The sequence below is a fragment of the Tenebrio molitor genome, chromosome 4, assembly GCF_963966145.1.
Source record: "Tenebrio molitor chromosome 4, icTenMoli1.1, whole genome shotgun sequence".
NCBI classification, from domain to species: domain Eukaryota; kingdom Metazoa; phylum Arthropoda; class Insecta; order Coleoptera; family Tenebrionidae; genus Tenebrio; species Tenebrio molitor.
The window spans coordinates 25,843,342-25,862,836 of record NC_091049.1 but is presented as its reverse complement, the minus strand read 5'-3'; the positions used below and the strand labels follow the sequence as shown (position 1 = coordinate 25,862,836).

Below are 19,495 nucleotides of genomic sequence, written 5' to 3'. Positions count from 1 at the left end.
ACAAATTTTCCTATCTCGACATTCACCTTGATCATTCAGGGCGAATTTAATGTCATGCTGATGAATTCCTGTTTTAACGATCCATAATGCCACCGTCAGCTGAACTTCTTCAATCATATAAGCATACCTACATATGGAACAGCAAAATTTAAAGCAGTACGACATTTCTGCAATCGCAAACAAATGCAAATCTAAATTTTAATAACCATAACACCTTCTCACCGCACCAAACAGTTCAGTGTAACTGTAACACACCACTACAAATTTGACAGCAATTTCAACCGATTTATTTATCATCATCATTGCTATTATTTCTTGACACGCCACTGGTTGCACTTTAGCTACGCCACTGGAATACCTGTCAACTTGCAGTCTATGATTCACTTTGACTTTTGACAAAACATAACCACAAAAAATAATTACAAAATGGGATTCATCTAAAACACAACCGCAACGAAAATGTTGAAACTCGTATTAATTTTAAGTGCTGTGACTGCAATTTGTGATAGTTCGAACGATAGTTTCAACCCGATTTACCGCAAATTAAATTATAGTGTAGATTACCAATTCGTGATCAACAAGTCCGTGGAGTACATTTTAGATTTTAACCTCAGAGTTTCAGCGGCGAAGGTACTCCCTATCGCGCGCAAAGACATCCAATAAGTCCGTTTCGTTTCAGTTCAAATTTCCGCCTCGGGTCACGACCTACAGTAGCGATGCCGCCATTGCTAACCCCCTCATGGTGGTGGCGAGACAACCCAAAGAACTCCTCTCCTGGCAACTCCCCCTCATTCTAGAAAGCTACTCTGGCAAGACCAATTTCACAAAAATTTCACGCACTTTGTGCCATGATATGTATAGAAATTTACCAAAAGGTTTGTTTTTGTGTACTTTATGTTACATAATGTGTACACACAAGTTTTTTTCCAGGTGTGGGGGCTATGAATGTTGATGGTCCTATAGTGAGTGTGTCTACTGCTTCAAACACAGATGTGAGCTTCACTGTTAGGGTAGACTTTCAGAATGAGTTTTTTATTGAGCCTTCTGTACCATACAATTTTACAATTAGTCCAAGTGAGCCTAGATATTATTTTTATAATTTCTCCACAAATGTGACTGAAGTGGAGAATTCTAACTATGATACAGTGATCCTAGAGGTGTTTTCTGCTGATTCTGTTTGTATGACTGTCAGTATTCAAAATGCAAGTGTGAGTAATTGTGCAACAACATTTTCTTGTGTTTATTGTTTGATTTGTAGTGTCCAGTTTTTGATACAAATCAAGACATTACTTTTAGGGGATTCTATGAAACTGTCGATACACAAGGAGGAATCACGATACCTGTAAGTGCTAGCCGATAGGCTGATTTTTTTTAAATGAGAAATTCAAGACATTTCTTCATATAATCAGAAATGGAAATTCCCAAAATTATGCAACTAGCAATACATGACGTGCAGAGTGGGTTGCCTATCGAACTTATGAGAATCAAAATGCATTTTGTAGCACCCACGGGTTTAGGGCACGAGGAGTGCCATGAAGGAGCAAGTGCTACAAAATGTCTGATAAACGAAATATCGTACACTATCTTTTCAACTTTGCACCTTTTGAGCCATTTTAAAGTGAAAATTAACAATTTTCATTTTGTCGTTGTTGGCAACAATTGTCATATTGTTTGGAAGATTCAAATTATTCGATTATTTCAGTCTGTGTGAACTACGAGGTGTGGTCAAAAAGTTGCTTGACAAAGGCACGCCATTTAATTTTTTAACCCCACTTTACCCGCACCTTTCGTCACCAGAAATACAAATTTCCCTACGGCTTCTTCGCTGTTTTCGTGGCAAAATCCGACGACTCCGACTGTCTGGGCACCCCCGGGACATCGAGTGCGAACCGCACCAAAACCATCACCCTCACCGTCAAACCGAGCATCGCCTACCAAGACTACCTGAACGCCGTCATCGCGACCCTCTCCTCCATCGGCATCTTCTACTTCGTCTTCATCGCCGGTTTCGTCTTCTGCTCGAAACGGGGCTACATCCCGAGGCAGATGGAGTACGTGAGCGGCAGCGAACCGACGACACCGAGCACCACCACCTGTACGTCCCCCACCTCTCTCCCACTCCACCAACTAATATAGTGTTTTTGATTGGAGGTGCCGAAGCCGTGGACGACGTGTCCGTCGACGAAGCGGAGTACGACATCGTCTCCGAGGAGGACCAGGACAGGGTGATGCGCTTGGGGAAATCCGTGATCTACTTGAGCGACCTGGCGAGGAAGGATCCCAGAGTGCACAAGTACAAGTCATATCTGTATCTGTACAACGTACTGACGGTGGCGCTGTTTTATGGTTTGCCCGTCATACAACTCGTCGTGACGTACCAGAGGGTGCTGAACGAGACAGGAGAGCAAGATCTTTGCTACTACAATTTTCTCTGCGCGCATCCCGTGGGGGTCATCAGCGACTTCAACCACGTTTTTTCCAATAGCGGGTACGTCCTGTTGGGGGTTCTCTTTCTTTGGATCACTTACAGGAGGGAAATTACGCACAAGGATCTCAATTTCGAAAGGGTGAGTGACTGGTTTTGTCGACAATAGTATATTATGCAACAAGATTTATAAACGGCACTTTAGACACGAGTTTTATTTGGTCCGAGCGGAGCATAGCGGAGCGAGTGTTTAATAAACGAGTTGCATACTATACTTTTTCTACAAACAAATGAACAATGCAAATATAACACGTAACTTCTTTATTCAACGTTAATTTAAACATAAAATTTGAATCTGATACATGTCAATTGACAACTAACTTCATTTTGAGTGTCACATGATTTTTGCTATTAAAAAAACCAGAGTGTGATTAAAAAGACCGGTGCTAACTTCACCTCGTGACTAAAACGCGCAAAGTCACAGCTTGTCAGGGTGTTACTTAGCGTCATGGAAACATGCGATAAATGGCGTTTTAAACATAGGATGCTACAGTACTGTACTTATATTCATCACACGTTTTTATCACATTGCCATTTACGTTGAGTTCGTTGCCATCTCCTCTTGTCACAGTTAGATATTTTGTTTTGTTATAGTTCGTTTTTAGTCCATTTTTTTCGTCGGTATTCACCAACTTCCTGAGCATGTATTTCGTGTAGAATTCGTCTCCAGCGATTACTACTTGATCGTCTGCGAATGAAAGTGTATGTAGATTTTATTCATCAATTTTTATACAATGGGTGTAATATTTCTTTATGGTGCTTTTTTCTAATATTTCAAATAATCTTGAGAGTGGTATAGTATCGTAAGCTTTTCCAAATCGATGAATACCAAATGCGTATCTGTGTTGTTTGCTCTCCTCTTGTCTATAAATTGTTTATCATAAGTATATTACTGGCTGCATTTAAAGTTCGTCAGGGTCGGAAAATTATGTGAATCGGTCTGTATACTTCTAGCTTCTTGGTTTTTTGTCGTCAACAAAATATTATATATATTTTTTTCTTTTCTTTTATCATTTAATTCCACTTCTTTGTTCCACTAGTAACATCTTTGATTATTTGTTTTTTGCTCTACTACTCCCAGCGCTTCATATGCTGCTTTTTGTGTGTGGTGGTTCCTGTAGTTTTGTTGCCATTGTCACTCTTTTTATTTATTAACATTAATCGTACGTTACTAAAACCTATTAGTTAATGCATGAAGTACAGTCGGTGGACAAATAAAACTGGCACAAAAATGACAATCACATAAGTCAAAATTTACAAATTTGCATCGTTTAATTACGGCTTTGTCACAAATAGGTTAACTTTGGTATGACATATTATATAGACACTGACAAATATATTGACAATTGAATGGTCTGATTTACACAGATTAAATTTTAAGTGTCCCAGTTTTATTTGTCGACCGACCGTACATAATATTTTTGTTTTACAATACACAAATTTCCGATAATGCGGAATCAGGAAAAGTGCCCCGAATGCTTGCAGCGTTTCCACGTTGAATGGCAAGGAAAATTCTCTCGAAAAGGAATTTCTTTGATTTTGCATCGCCTGATTCCGTAATAAGTCGGTTTCCGATGACATTAATAAAATCGATGGCTTCTTTGCACCAAGGGCAAAAAAAAAAACTAAAAACGAATCCCAATATGTTACCTAATTGCCAGCGTTATTTTTAATTTGGAATTTGTTTTGAATGTTTTGGACTAAAAACTAAAACGAGATTCATTGTCTGTAATTTTTTGACATTTCTCTCGTTATCCGTTTTTTGCATAAATCATCCCAATTAATACTTCTTCATAGATTTTTTTTGTAATGATTCTGGAAAACATTTTCTTCGAGTCACCACCAGAATTCGTTCTTCAAAAATGAAACCAATAGCAAGGTTAAAATAAATTGTTTATAAAACGTATCTTTGCTAATGGCAAGTGTGCTCACTCTGATCTCTCCATGCTGAAAAAAAAAAAAAAATTGTATGTATGGCTGTGAAGTAAAATGTCATTTTCTCCCTTGGATCTTTATTTTCTTATTCCAAGTAAAATATTAGTTCACTTGTGACAAAGATTGCCAGTATCGTGGCATTTTTTTATCTTCGTATCCAACACTTTTAGGGATAAAAAAAAATTTGACTACCAAACAAATGTCACGTAATGGTGTGTAAAAAAGAATTCGAGAAGAATCTAAACTAAATAAATGCACCTGCATAGTTTGATGAGTAAAAAATACGTTGGTGACATTTTTTTAAATTGTAAAACAGCAGAGATCATTTACACAATTAATTGCCTAATATTTTACCATATTTTTATTTCACTAAATAGTCCAAATGGCTTTTTTATTCTAAGAACACACCAAGCTTTCTCTTAATTCGGCTGGATTTGAATATTCACTTTGATCAGGAAAAATGGAAATACGATTAGCAAGTCCTTTAAACATTTGTTTCCTTCTGGGTGTTTTGAAGTAATGAAAATTTTTTGTTTTGGGTTAGTACTGTCTTTTCTTCTTTTTTACATTTTTTTAAGGCAACGTTTAATAATTGGAAATAATCAGGAACAGTGAAGTCACATACATAATCTTGGCCTGTTGTAATTCTGCTTGCTGTTGTGAGGTGGTACATCATCTTGTTGTGTTGTAATCATACTTTTCCATTTGTTTTTCTTTTTCTGAATACTTGATATCCTATCTTTTGAATTACACAATATAATGCGAGATTAACTAAACATGTGATCAGATTGAACCAATCGAAGTTTCGGATTCATGGGTTAATCGCGCATTAAAATTTAATTAGTGTTTTTTAAATTAATTTAATTTTTAACTAATCTTAAAATGAATTTTAATATTTGTATTGGGGAGAAAACTGAATTGTGCTAAAACCTGCTTCAAGCGATCACAACAAAACCAGATAAGTGTGTATTTATTTCCACAAAAGAAAAACCAGGAATCATCTTTGTTCCATCTCTTTCAGTGTTGAGAGTGGGAATCACATTTGGTCGTTTCTATTGTTACGCAACTGGACAAACAAACGTCGCAATTTCATTGTTGCTCAAATATTGTTAAGGGAGATAATTTTATAATAATAATTTCGCAAAGTTTTTGGAATATGTACTGCCTTGAAAGTAAAAAAATTAATTATCAAATCAGAAAATTAATGAACGCCTTTTAGATTAGTAAATGTAACGGTCAATACCTAGTCAGAAGCGAAAGTGAATCGGAAATGTTGTCATATCATATCTCACCTCTCTGTCGCCTTTTTATCACACAAAGTAAAATGTTACCTACATAATTAATACGATCACAAATTGACACATTTTTATCTTGATTTTTAAATGTATTCATGTCTTTTATGCAACTTGTGCGTTCTAACATTCTTGGAAAAGTTTGTAGCGTACCTAAGTACTTTAATTTTTTCAATAAATATTGAACATGAAGTACTTGTAAAAAATGTCCGCTCGGAAAGGAAAATTTCAGTACATATTATAAAATAAGAGTCAAAATAACACTCCCCTCAGTTTAAATGTTTAAATTTTTTTACAAACGGCATTCTTGTCCGACCACATTCGGACAATTATTTTTCACCCGATTTATCCCATTCTGCAAAATCTCCTTCTTTTGAAGCAATACGGAATTCCGCAACACTACGGCATGTTCTACGCCATGGGAGTCGCCCTAATAATGGAAGGAGTGCTTTCGGGAAGCTACCACGTCTGTCCCAACCAAGCCAACTTCCAATTCGGTGAGTTCCTCCACCGCTCCCGCCGACTCCTTCGAACCGTTTCTTTCAGACTCCAGCTTCATGTACGTCATGGCCGTCTTGTGCATGGTGAAACTCTACCAGAATCGCCACCCGGACATAAACGCGACCGCTTGCGCCACGTTCGGAGTCCTCGCCGTGGCGATTCTGTTGGGGATGATCGGAATCCTCGAGGGGAATCTCTACTTTTGGATTTTCTTCACCGTGATTTATCTGCTCTCCTGTTTCTATCTCAGCGTACAGATCTATTACATGGGCTGTTGGAAATTGAGTAAGCACATTTTAAAACGATTTTGCAACCAAAACGTTTTCGCATTTCAGACAGAGGATTGTTGATCAGAGTTTGGCGAATTTGCGTCTACGACTTCTGGTCCGGACCTTTGAACATCATCAAACCCATATACAAAGCTAGGATGTGTCTCTTGATCATCGGCAATTTGTGCAACTGGGCCTTGGCAGTGTGGGGCGTGTACAGACACCAGAAAGACTTCGCCCTCTTCCTTCTCGCAATTTTTATGTCCAACACTTTGCTCTACTTCTTTTTCTACATTGTCATGAAGGTTTTTACTCTACACTCGCTCGTTACTCTTTACAAACGCTCATTTTTCAGTGCATTCACAAGGAGCGCGTCAACAAACTCTCTCTATTTTTCCTGCTAATCTCGGTACTTTGTGCCGCCTCCGCCATGTACTTCTTCCTCCACAAGAGCATCTCTTGGTCGGTAAGTAACGCTACAATGTCGAAGGACGCGATTTCAGCCGATTACTTTCAGAACACTCCAGCACAGTCGAGACAGTTCAATCAAGAGTGCAAGTTATTGAGATTTTATGACTTCCACGACATTTGGCACTTTTTGAGCGCCATCGGAATGTTCTTCACTTTCATGGTACTGTTGACGTTGGACGATGACTTGTCCCATACCCATAGGACCAGGATCGTAGTATTTTAATAAATTAGAGTGATATTATTTTGTACCAAATGTGTGATCAGGATTGGTCAGGTTATTAAAGAAATAATAAGAGTTATCAGCGTTTTTATTTTGTAAAAACTCACAAAGGGCTAGTCAGGGGGCATCACTTGCGTCAGGCAATGAACAAGAAATTCCCTAAAAAATCAAAAATAGATGTAAGAGTGAAGACGGTGAAATCGCAGCGTGGATACCTTTTCACAATTGGGGCACTGACCGTGGATTTGGTTAAAAATTCGTTTCGAGTTGACTGAAGTTAACCACTAGAAAATAAAAAAATTTGATGAACTAAACACAAATGGGTGATTAGTACCTCGTATAAACAGCTGACGTGGTAGCAATTATCGCACGATTTGTTGGGACACACGACTTCAGGGAGTTTGTCTTCAAGACGCAGAGAAAAACAAATGCTGCACTCCCCCAGATCCATCAAGACTTCTCGACTGTTGGCAGGCTTCACTGGAAACTTGTCAATTTCTGGAATATGTCGTGAATCAACGATGCAGTGAAAGCGCGCAAGGCCCACCTAAGAAATTCAACAATCCTTGCAGCAAGTCAACGTTTTCGTCCCAATCTCCCAGTTTCTCGCTCCACTTTTGGTAGTACTCCTGGACGAGGCGTTCCGGCCCCAAAAATTTCAGTTCCGGCCGTGCTCTCACGTTCATCGGATCGACCACAACCATGAGCGACAAGTTGTGGTCTGTAAACAAAAATCAGTCGAAAAAGAAGACAAACAATCGGGACGTACCGAGCCAAACTCGCCGATGACAATCCCTCCTGGTGGGACTCTCGGGGTCCAGAAGGCAACAGTTCTGGTCCAGCTCGTCCAGGACGTCAAAAAACGGTTGCAAGTCTTCGATTGCGGCGTAGAATTTGTTGTAAATCTCAGTCAGACTGGAGGAGTTGGGGGGGATGTCTTTGGAGAATTGTTCCGGTAGGTGGAGTTCGAGGGGTCTGAAAATATCCTTGGTTTCGTCGAAATCGACGGCGATGTGGAGCCGGTGGTCGCGGCGTCCTCCATCCGATGTTGTTGCAATGATCTGCGAGAGATCGTTCGAAATCTCGCAGCTTTTGATGCTGAGATGAAATGCGGTAAATTCGGAGTATTCGTGGAGGACTCGTCTGTACACGTTGACTAGGTTTTTGGGATTTGATCGATTTTGTTCGAGTATGTCTGAAATTATGTTTAAAAACTCGAGAATATTCGTGGCTTTCAGATTGGCAACAATTCTATCGATTTCATCTCCGAGGCTCGTTTTCAGTCGGAATTTCCCGTTTTTCACGACAACGTGTACCCCATAATCGCGATTCTGCTCCAAATTACAAATTCATCGGGTCAGGTTTGGTCGACATAACCTCACACTTACCCCGCACATCAGGACGCCGGTGTAATGCGTCCGTCCGTTTCGGATCTGGCACGAAATCAACGGATATTTCAAGAGTAAAGCTAAATCGGTCTCAGCCATTGTCCATTTTGATGAATTTTCCCGTTTTTAAAGTTACACAGATATTTACAATTCAAATAAAACAACATGGCTGCGCGTTCGACGTGAGGTACCAACATAACCGGCACCAACCTGATGTAACTAAAGTACCAGATTTAGTTACTCGAAGTTGACGCAGTGCCATCCGCCAATACCCGAGTCGCTAGCTTGTGAGAGTCCACTTAACATCACAAGTTAGGGTCTCAGGGAATAGGCAAATTGAGCCTCATCGCAATTTAATGTTGAGGCGTTGCCTTCGGATAAAAAATAAATAATAAAAACAAGGTACAGAACTTAATTGTATTAACTAACTACAGACTAGATCTTCGGCTGTTGTCGGGACGAAACGGCTCGGGTCTGGGAAAGTTAGCAGGCTGTACAGCACTCCCAACAGGTGTAATACTTACTATACAACCTACTACCTCAAACAGACCCTGCCACGGATGCGAGTCGTGTCGTAGCAGATGGCGCTGGTGTCGATCCGTCGCTTTTTCTACCAGTAGGTACCCATAAACGAGAACTTGTGACCGCAGCCACACAAGTTCGGATCTACGGGTTCCACCGGATAGAACGGCGAGCCCCAGGTGGTCGCCGGCCGCGTCCCCCTTCCATCTGAAAAAGAAAAAGACTCCTAGTCGGCCGTAAAAGCAACGCCCACGCGGGGGACCCATCTGCGTTTTATTGTGTGTGTGGCTCGCTTATTTTTAGAATCCCGACACACTTTCGAGGAATCCGGATCACGTGACGTCGACGTCACGTGACCGCCGGGTCAGGTGCGCCACGGCGAAAAATGGCGCCGCCGATCCGGACCGGACCGTTTCGAAACTTTCTCCTCCCGGCTTGCGTAATCCCGATTCCGCGTCGCCGCCCCCCGGCCCCCGCCTCCGGCGCTGCACGTGCAACCGTCGGCCAACGGGGACGTAAATAAACCTTGCATAACATAACGTTTGCAAAAACTCGGCGAACTTTCTCTCCCAGTCGGCGGACCCGGCCGGGCCAGACGTTGCAAAAAACGCGCGGATCGAGTGGCCATTGACCTCCGACAACGGTCCCGAACGCGGCTGGAAACAACGATCCCGAACGCGCACGTCGCCGTCGACGCCGCGTGCGATCTTACCCTCGCCTCCCCTACGCGACGAGATGCATAGGTGAGACCAACCCCAAGGACGGAGGCTATAAATAGATGCGGGACCTTATTTATAGATATCTCGGTGCGGATCGGGATTGTCGATGATCTTCCATCATCATCAATTCAATTCTTATCGACAATAATAATAATAATAACAATATTAATCATCATCTTTATAATTGTTGTTATTGGAAGCGTAATAGAAAAACGACAAAAACAGGAGAAAGAAAAAAAAAAGATCTCAGTCAACTGGAAAAGAGAACAATTAACTGTGAATAATCGCATTTGATCAAAAAACATCGAACAGGGAGAAAGAAAAGTCAGCGTCTTAGCTTGATTCACACAATTTCATGTTAATTAGGTGTCATTACAGTCAGTGCTCATTACAAGTTGGGATTCAAGCATTTGTCTATGGGTCTGAAGTATTTTTCTTTTTGGATCAAATGGTATAATTAACTAGGCCTTGGAGGTTACATTACAATAATAACGATTATAAATAAAATTAAAATTTTATTTATAATCGTTATTATTAAAAAAAAAAAAAAAAAAAAAAAATTTAATTATGTATTATTATTAATGGAAGTGAGGGTGCCATAGAAAAATGATCACCTTTAAAGACAAGAAAGGGAACAATCAATAGCAAACAGTGTGACCAAAATTAATATTTGTCTGCATGGACGAATACATATTAATGTTGGTCACACTGTGAGCGTGTGTGGTATGTAGGAATCTAGCGATAGAAGAATGAAAGAAGAAAAAACATTTTTTTCATTTACATATTCGGCTTTCCAGCGTTTCTCAACAAAGCAAATTTTATTATGAAGATGAATATTATTAATTTGAATTTAATTATTAACACATTTTAAAACAATGTTGGATGAGCTGTGGGATGATCACTTGAATACTACTACCATTTGATCAAAGCGGTGAGAAAGAAAAGTCAGGGTCTTAGCTTAATTCATACAATTTTATGTTAATTAGGTGTTATTATAGATCTGTCAGTGCTCATCATAAGTTGGGGTTTAAAGTAGAGATCATCAAGCTGAGAATGTTCTAAGTTGTACAATGTTACTGTTTAGTGTTAAATAAAGTACCAAATGCCAGTAATGACAAAAGACAAAGACAAGAACACGACAAAGAAAAAAAAAGAAGTCAACTGGAAAAGAGAACAATTAATCACAGACAATAACAACGCAAACAAGAAAACAAACCAAGAGTGCTATCTCATTTTTTATTTTATCGAAACGTCTGTCTTAGCTTAATTGTACACATAATATGTATACATTTACTTGTTATATACAGTCCTTTTATTAGTTCCCTACCTCTCGAAAAATGTATTATTAATTAATTAATTATTAATAACTAATGATTTATCTTCAATGGTAAAACTCATTTTACCAATTATTCTGGGATCGAAAACTTTTTTCAAGGTTAATATCAATACCGTTGCTTTAAAATTGACGTTTGTTTGACATTTCCGCGAAAAATCTGCTTACCAGTAGCGTCGCGTTTGACGTAAATTACCAATTCTTACGAATGTAAAATGTTGCTCTTGTTTATTTTATACATTTTCTCCATTATCAGATAATAATCATAAAATGCACAATTATAATTCCAATGTCTAAAATTCATGAGGCATGATTTATTATGAAGTGGCGTTTGAGACCATAAATTGTCTACGCCCATGCAGTGAACGCTGATTTGTATAGAATCCGCTACGACGTGACCGATAATTTGCAACGCTTGCTCTGATTTCTTTTCTTTTCGATCACTTTGTATATAAACTAATTTAAAAAAAATGTGACAAAAACTTAATTTTTGGAGGTAAAATAATGTTTGTACGGAAAATGTGAGTGTTTCCATCTGACTGCATTTGGACAGTATTTTTCAGAAAATTGAAAAAAACAACACTGAAAAATAAAAAGAATGTCTTTATATTTTTCCCTGTGAGTCAAGAATAGTCTGCAACAACATATTTTTCCTACGAGGGCGATTTGGAAGTTCGCGGCCCAACATACGGGGGTAGTCCAAAATGTATTGTCTCTGAAGTGAAAAACGTTGATAGACAAATGAAAAATTGATCATTAACAAATACATAGTCCTTTATTAACAATAGCAACATGTATGAAGTGTAGTTGTCAATTACTCTCTCTTTAAAAATGGACAAAATGGAGACTCGATCTCTAACAAAATATTTTTACAAAAAGAACTCAAGAAGAAATCTACAAGGGTATGAACTTATCGAGAGATTAACAAAAACATGTAAACATGTATGTACCTGTTAGGGACATGGTATCCATAACAAAACGTAGATTTGTTCGACGAGATGATCCTGGCAATGAAACATAATGGTTGAGAATTGTGGATTTTCTCTAAGAAAGGTGGAAAAAATTTGAGTTCTGACAACTGAAGTCTGAGGCAAATTTAGTCGTCATAGATCAGGAATGCAATAAGTTTCTAGGACGATTTGTTGCGTTGTTGGGTTTATAACTTTGGTCCAGAGCAACAGGTTAAACGAGAGGAGACAGAAGGGTTCACTACTTGGCTGAAAATATATGTACTCGTAGTCCTACGACCTCAGGAGTTTTTGGTTTTGCTTGAGAAGTTATCCATACACAAAAATGCAAAATTAAAACGACGTGTTTCCCCAGGACAAGTTTTGGTTAACAAAAACAGTACTTCCATAATGGCCGTCCAAGTCCAAGTCCGCTATTGGTCAAGTTTACCCTTCAGTAATTGTCATTTATTCTCAAAATCAGAAGAACACCTTGGAATATTTTTGTATTTAGAATAATCACTTGAGTAATATCGGGTGTTGATTTAAATTTATCCTCAATCTTGGCGTTGAAGAGTCGACCGTGAACGCACCACGGATTACAGATCACCAATCGGCTGTTTAAATCTAACCTCACTTTTTGCGTTGTTTATGTTTCTAGTGTACAGACTGACGAGTGGTGCGTTCACAATCGACTCTTCAACGCCAACTTTGAGGATAAATTTAAATGAACATCTGATACTATGTATTTGATAAAAAAGAAAATCAGACCATTGAAAAAGGAAAGTCGGCGTCTTAGCTTGATTCATACAATTTTTATTATTATTATTTTAATTACCTATTATTACAGAATTCAAGCATACATTGTTTATGGGTAAAATTGTGAATGTTGCAAAATATACAATGTTATTGTTTGGTGTTTAACAAAATACTAAATGATAGTAATTATGTTTCAACTAGGAATTCAGCGAAGGCACTGACTTTTGTTTTTCATGGGTAACCTTGACGTCACTTTTTTTGTCAAATGGTATTATTGACTAGTTGTTGAAGGTTACGTAATAATAATAAGAAAAATATCTCCAACATTTTTTTATATAATTTGGGGAACCAGAACAGAACAAACTTCTCAGTATATTTTTCTTGACCGGACACCTGATAATTTTTAGAAACGTTGAGTCATGTTAGATTTTTAAAAATTTTACTAGATTTATTGCCAACTGAATAATTTTTGAAGCATCACTACTTTTTTAAATTTTGATTTTATGTTCTTGATGTTCTTCCAAGCACTGATATTTTGTAGAACCTTTGAATATAATTTTACTGCAAAAAATAATAACACATTTTTTTAACAATAACATAATAAATAGCGTGTATCAAAAATAATTGGCGATATAAAAATAATGTTTTCAAAGCAATTATCATTACTTGATAGAAATATCCGTGACGATAATAATAAATCCGGTCTCGATGCTGTGCCCCCTTTTTTATAATAACTTAAATGTTTCTTTTTAATGTATTGTAAAACATAACTACACAACCACACAAGTATTTGCTTATACAGCTTTCTTATCATTACTATTATTGATCACCCCCTACAGATAAACCAATTAATGTGATGGTTTTAAAAAACATCTACATATATATATATGAAACTACAAATTATTACAACTGGAAGGGCAAGTTTTCTTCTTCGATATTTTGAAGATTTTATAACTGTGGCAGTAATCTACCAATTAGTACTGAAGTAAGATGTCAGTTTATTAAAAAAACTGAATTAAGCAGCGGTCAAAGATCTCCCTTGTAGCACACCACGATCTATTTTTAGACATACTGACCTAGCTTCACGCTGATGTTATTTTTACAATATGTAGTTTGTCCTCAAATTTTTAGAAGTTTATCATTTTCAAATAAAAACTTCTATTCTTCCATTGATCAAACTCTATTAGCGCCATTAGAGTATATTTTTATGACCGATACATTATACAGCGTGTTCCAAAACTATCGCGAAAAAATCAATTTTCCACATCAATATAAACGCGAAACCATAATCAAAGGTTTTTTTTATGCGTCTGTATGGTTTTACAGAGGTTTAAATTACTATAAAAGTGGCAACATTGCACATTCATATGGCAATCCAATAATTCCGACGAAAAAAACAAGTAATCGCCAGAATTGCTGGAACGAAGAATGTTCACTACATTTTCTGAAACATTCAAAATGCTGTCTCAAAACTTGACCCCGCACACATTGTTTTATTTTTTTTTTAAATATTTTTGAAACTGTTTTTAAGATTTCAGTTCTAAGATAAGTAAGTATACAATGTATAAAAAGAACCTCCGGAAGTAAGTCAGTTGGAAGTAAAGTAATACATAATAATAAGATTCAAGTAGAGACTCCATTTTAATATTTTGCCAAACTTCATCGCACCTGACTCAACAAGACGTCCCACAGACACTTTTCCCATATGTTGTCTCTTTCACATACCACGACTGTCTTATCAGCTGAGATAAGACAAAAATTCCACTTCCAACTTTTCCACCATGCCTCGTTCGGTCCACCGCCCCCGCCGTCCATCTCGCCCCACGCTCCCATCGAAGTCACGTGACGCCGCCTAGACGGTGCGGCGACAACGATAACCGTGTCGATTATCGCCGCGCTTCCGTTCCGGTCCAGCGGCGTGCGCCCCCGGTGGCGGCGGCGGCCCTTGCCGCCCCCGCCGTCGAGAACGCGGAACCCGCTTCGCCCGCGGCGTCTGACGGACACGCCGCACCACAAGACCACATCGGGGGGGAATTATTTACAAATAGTTCGTCTGCTCGTCTAGACTCAGACCTACGCAACATGGATCGCAGTGTGCCGCGGCTAGACGCACACGTACGGATCGTCACTTGTTGAACGAGCCGCCTTTGCACCAGTGCGTGACACGGAAATTATCGCGATGAGGTCGGAGCGTTCACATGAGCGCGCACGACGTAAACATTTTTTTTTCCATGGCGGGGATTGTTAATTGGGCCAAACGACGATAATCCTTGCCGTTTCGCGTGTCCCTAAGTCCATCAAAGAGTTTTCGCTTTGAAGTGTCGACATGCGCGATCCCGCCACTTGGTGGCCAGGATGCGTCCGCCATTGATTCCTGTTCCAAGGATTAACGTTGCCATTTTAAGGATCAAAGGGATTCGTTGAAAACGAACCGAAGCGCTTACGCTCTTTTCTGGTCGGTGAAACTGGAAGTCACAGCCACCTGTGACGGTCAAGAAAATTATCACTTGCCACACAGGTAGATTTTTTTTTCGTGACTCATCGAGAGTCTACCGTTCGGTAGAATTCATGATTTTTTTTTGATATCTCTTGCACGAGTCGTTCTTGTGTTTGAACACATAAAATTTTATTTCGTCTCGGTCGTTTCTATAATTACACTCTCCCAGGCAGATATTATAATGGGTAATTTTTTTTTTTTTTTTGTGAAAATGTAACGTACAACGTAACGAGAGAGCAAAGCCAAGTCAAACAGTAATTTACAGTAAAAGAGGAAAGAATTAAAAAAAGGGTACTAAAAATGGTGCATAAGTGAATTTTTTTGAAGTTTTGCCAAAATTAAAAATATGAAATTAAGAAAAATGTTTTTACCAAAACAACACAGGCTGTTTTTTTTTAATTTTAATTTTAGTTTGGTGAAGTATTTTGAATACATAATTCAGTTATCTCGCTACATATCGGGTGTTCAATTAAATTGTTCCCAAAGGAGGCGCCGAAGAGTCGATTGTGAACGCACCACGGATTACAGATCACGTATCAGCTGTTTAATTCTAACATCACTTTCTACGTTGTTTGTTTTTACTCTGCACACTGACGAGTGGTGGGTTCACAATCGACTCTTCAACGCCTACTTTGAGGTGAAATTAAAAAAAAAACACCAATATGCTCAATAAAAAAACGGATAACAAAATTTAAAAAAATAAACGTTCCCGAAACATTCTAGGTCGCCACTTTATTTCATTCCGAAGAAGACATAAAATAATGAAGTCACGTATTGACCATAATTTAACATGTTTAAGATGTTTTAATATTGAAACGTACGATTGATTGTCTTGGTTGTTTTGTTTATCAGAAATTGTTGCTTTTTTGTTGTTTACTGGTGAAATGTAAATTTAATTAAATCAGGTGCTGACGTCACCGGAGAAATGACCAAAACAGTGCGTTTATGTCTGATCGACAATGTTGAAATGCTTTTTTTTTGGGGGAGTCACGATGGCGCTGAAAGTATGAATGTTTTTCATAAAAATAAACTAGGCAAAAATAAATAGGGAACATTTCCTTTTTTCAATTTTTTATAAATACCGTTTAAAATTTGTAATAAAATGTGTTAAAAATATTAATATAAACAATTAAATGTAATGTTTCAAGTACTTGTAACATTTTAAATTTATCTTGTGTTTAAAAATACGTGGGAGGATCGGGGCAATTATTTTGCTTTCCAAGAAAAATTGTGGAATTCCCTATTCATTTTTGCCTAGTTTATATAAAAAACATAATTTTTCAAAGCAAAATAGTGTTTATTCTAGGTGAGATCTAAAAGGGTTTCCATTTGAGAGATTTGTCGAGGATGATGTATCGCAAAATTTCATTTTTTTCAAAATTAGAGAAAAAAATAGAAATACATATGTACCATTCTCGGGTACATTTAGGGAAATAAAAAGAACGTTGAAAAACAAAAAGATTTTCTTCCCTCCTCGTAGATCGAGTGCAGTCTAAAACAACATATTCTACGAGGTCGATTCGGAAAGTTCGCGGGCCGACATACCAGGGTGGTTCAAAATTTATTGTCTCTGAGGCAGAAAACTGGGAAGATACACAATTTATTATTAACGAATAGTCGTTTATTAAGAGAAACGTATACGCCGTGTAGTTGGTGCTTGTGTTTGTTGTCAATTGTTGAATGATATATGTATGTCCTTAAAACTGGACAAAATGGAGATTCGACCCCTAACAAAATATTTTTACAAAAAGAACTCAAGAAGAAATCTATAGAGATATGAACGAAGCACCATGGGTGAAATAAGCATTTTCATTTCATTTCATGTTTCTAGAAATTTACAGAGAATTTTGTAAATATGTAGAGGTCTTGGATTTTCTCATGGGTTATAAGTCATAAGTGCAAACGACGGAAAACATCGTCATTCGTTACGTTAGCTTCGTCTCTCTCTCGTCTATTTGTATATACATATTTGCATTTGAAAGTAGTCGACGTTTTCAATTTTGATTTACTGATTTATGGTTCCGCCTTCTCGCAGATATTTCCAAGATCACAGCCCATGAGAGAATCCAACACCTCTACCTGTCAGGGAGATGGTATCCACAACAAAACATGGATTTGCTACACGAGATGGTCCTGGCAATGAAATTTATGGTTGAGTTATGGATTTTCTCTAAGAAACGTAGAAAAAATTTGGGTTTTGACAACTGACGTCTGAGGAAAATTTAGTCGTCATAAATCAGGAAGTTGTTCCATCTATTTAAAAAAGTTATAGGAAGGACCTGAAATACACTATGCAGCTGGGTACACGGGTCTTACTACATACACTCTACTCTCCAGATATGGGTCCTATAAACTATTTTCTATGTCCCAAACTAGAAAAAATTGCTGATGACATAAGCACGTTATGTATTTTTTCCCTAGCAGAGTCTGTTAATTTATCCGTCAAGTTTAAACCAAGGTGAATCTAGCGGGGTATTTGATCCGGCAACCAAAATTACAAATTTTTATTTAGTTCGTCAGATGACTACGTTTTTGTATTGCAAGACAAATCGAACAAGTGATTTTTGATAAAATGGTATAATTTACCTTCTTGAAGCCTCTAATTTACAGCTCGATCAGAAACGTGAACCGAACCAGCCCAATTCCAGAGTAACACTGTCCATTACCACCGTTCAATTACGCAGCCCATAAATAAAACCAATTTTTCATTTTATACTGCCAAAGTGGGTTTTATTAAAAATCTAATTAAGTTTTTTTTGGCAAATAAATATTGAAAGTGAATCCTTATTATAAATCACTGTAAAATCACCAACTGAAAATTTGGTTTGAAATTATTAATTAAAAACAAAAATTATGTTCTTAAGATTAACCAGTCACGTCTACGCAACTTGATCAAGTCATTATTGAAATACATATCACAATTAAGTCAAAAATTTTTGCACCTCACCGCGTATCTGACCGCTTCCTTAGCAAGCACGAATAAATCTTGGTCTAGTCACTTTTGACAGATGTACAAAAAGCTATAAAACCACAACTGTCGAGTGTGGGAATCTTGAATTTTTTTTTTCGCAACGGGTCTTTTATCAACCCACCACAAATAAAACCATTACGCAGCGCACAACTATAATCGTCCTGATTATGGGTATAGTAAGCAACCGTTGATTATATTAAATTACGGAAACACTGTACACTCCACCGGCAATGACAGGTGTCAAGTGGCTTCACTCTATAATCGGTTACCGACCAAAGCGAACAAGGATAACGATCCCTTCCGACTGGATACTCCCGTTTTCAATTTCGGCGGTAATCGTCTGACAAATGTCGCAACGCGACTACACGTCAGACACATGTTTCAAATGACATATGTCAATATAATAGTCGATCTGTCATTACGTCTTTTTTTTCTAATAACTTCATTTGTCGTCTGTCGAACAGTTCGTGCCGGAAAAAATCATTCCGATTGTCTACGTTCGTTCGGGGGACCAGCTGAAACGAGACGTTGCGCTACACCCTGTATATTTGTATGTACAGAGTGTTCCAAAATGATTGGGGATCGTTGGGTGCTCGGATCGAAAAAAAATGTTTGCCACCTTTCGACGATAAGGTCCCGCACTACACTACACCAAACACGACCTCCAAGTCCCTGGCAACTGTCAAATTAAAAAAATCACAAGAAAGTGAAATGATGCCTCGGGTTTATCCAACGAAAACTAGTCAAAACATTTTATTACTCTAAAGAGCTGGAATTGGTTAAAAATCATTAGAAACCTAACCTCTCTTATACCTGTCATTTTGACGGTTCTTAACAGTTGGTACCACTTTTCTAGTATGCGTGAAAATTCAAAACAATCAAATCGCCAGAACCTACTACGATACGATACAATAATTGCGGAAGACTTTGTATATTGTGCCGGTGTCGAATTTTTTCCCGATGTCTTTTCGTTTTGGCCGCCCCCTCTCGCCGCCTTATCGTCGGGAGCGTTGCACGCCTTATCGGTCGATACGGCAGTCTAGTAGGCCTAGTGAGGAATAATCGCGGCGGCGATGACGACAAGTTCGCATCGCGAGGTTCAGAACCTCACCTACTGCACACCATATGATCGCCGTTGCGACGTTGCCGTTTGGTCGGCGGCTCGTCGGTTGGCGGGGCGACGTTT

The 19,495-nt window shown here is 38.3% G+C and overlaps 2 protein-coding genes across 4 annotated transcripts in view; one reads left to right on the top strand and one right to left on the bottom strand.

Annotated features, from left to right (window-relative positions):
• The first annotated feature begins 373 nt into the window (after positions 1-373).
• LOC138127714 (SID1 transmembrane family member 1-like) lies at positions 374-7,252 on the top strand. 2 transcript variants are annotated; one of them, XM_069043773.1, is made up of 11 exons: positions 374-630; positions 680-875; positions 931-1,208; positions 1,259-1,342; positions 1,798-2,095; positions 2,137-2,567; positions 6,092-6,209; positions 6,259-6,498; positions 6,549-6,787; positions 6,838-6,948; positions 7,000-7,252. In XM_069043773.1, exons 1-11 carry the CDS (start codon positions 460-462, stop codon positions 7,174-7,176), a joined length of 2,343 nt encoding a protein of 780 aa, XP_068899874.1. In that variant the 5' UTR covers positions 374-459; the 3' UTR covers positions 7,177-7,252. The 2 variants fall into 2 exon arrangements, with proteins under 2 accessions (XP_068899874.1, XP_068899875.1); XM_069043774.1 differs by having other exon boundaries at positions 375-630; positions 2,152-2,567.
• Fancl (E3 ubiquitin-protein ligase Fancl) overlaps positions 7,244-19,495 on the bottom strand; it is a 64,854-nt gene continuing 52,602 nt past the window's right edge. Inside the window, exons 1-6 of one of the 2 annotated variants that reach the window (XM_069043782.1) lie at positions 8,562-9,014; positions 7,943-8,504; positions 7,721-7,894; positions 7,508-7,671; positions 7,389-7,457; positions 7,244-7,332 (exon numbers count right to left, since the gene is read on the bottom strand). In XM_069043782.1, coding sequence (XP_068899883.1) covers positions 7,291-7,332; positions 7,389-7,457; positions 7,508-7,671; positions 7,721-7,894; positions 7,943-8,504; positions 8,562-8,660 — 1,110 coding nt within the window. In that variant the 5' untranslated portion in view covers positions 8,661-9,014 and the 3' untranslated portion in view covers positions 7,244-7,290. Of the gene's footprint in view, positions 7,333-7,388; positions 7,458-7,507; positions 7,672-7,720; positions 7,895-7,942; positions 8,505-8,561; positions 9,015-19,495 lie in introns of those variants that run through there. The other variant, XM_069043784.1, reaches the window with a different exon arrangement.

Coding starts and splice junctions, on each gene's coding strand:
- LOC138127714 (XM_069043773.1), top strand. CDS start 460: ATGTTGAAACTCGTATTAATTTTAAGTGCTGTGACTGCAATTTGTGAT. Junction 631..679: donor TCAGAGTTTCAGCGGCGAAG/GTACTCCCTATC, acceptor GTTTCGTTTCAG/TTCAAATTTCCGCCTCGGGT. Junction 876..930: donor GTATAGAAATTTACCAAAAG/GTTTGTTTTTGT, acceptor GTTTTTTTCCAG/GTGTGGGGGCTATGAATGTT.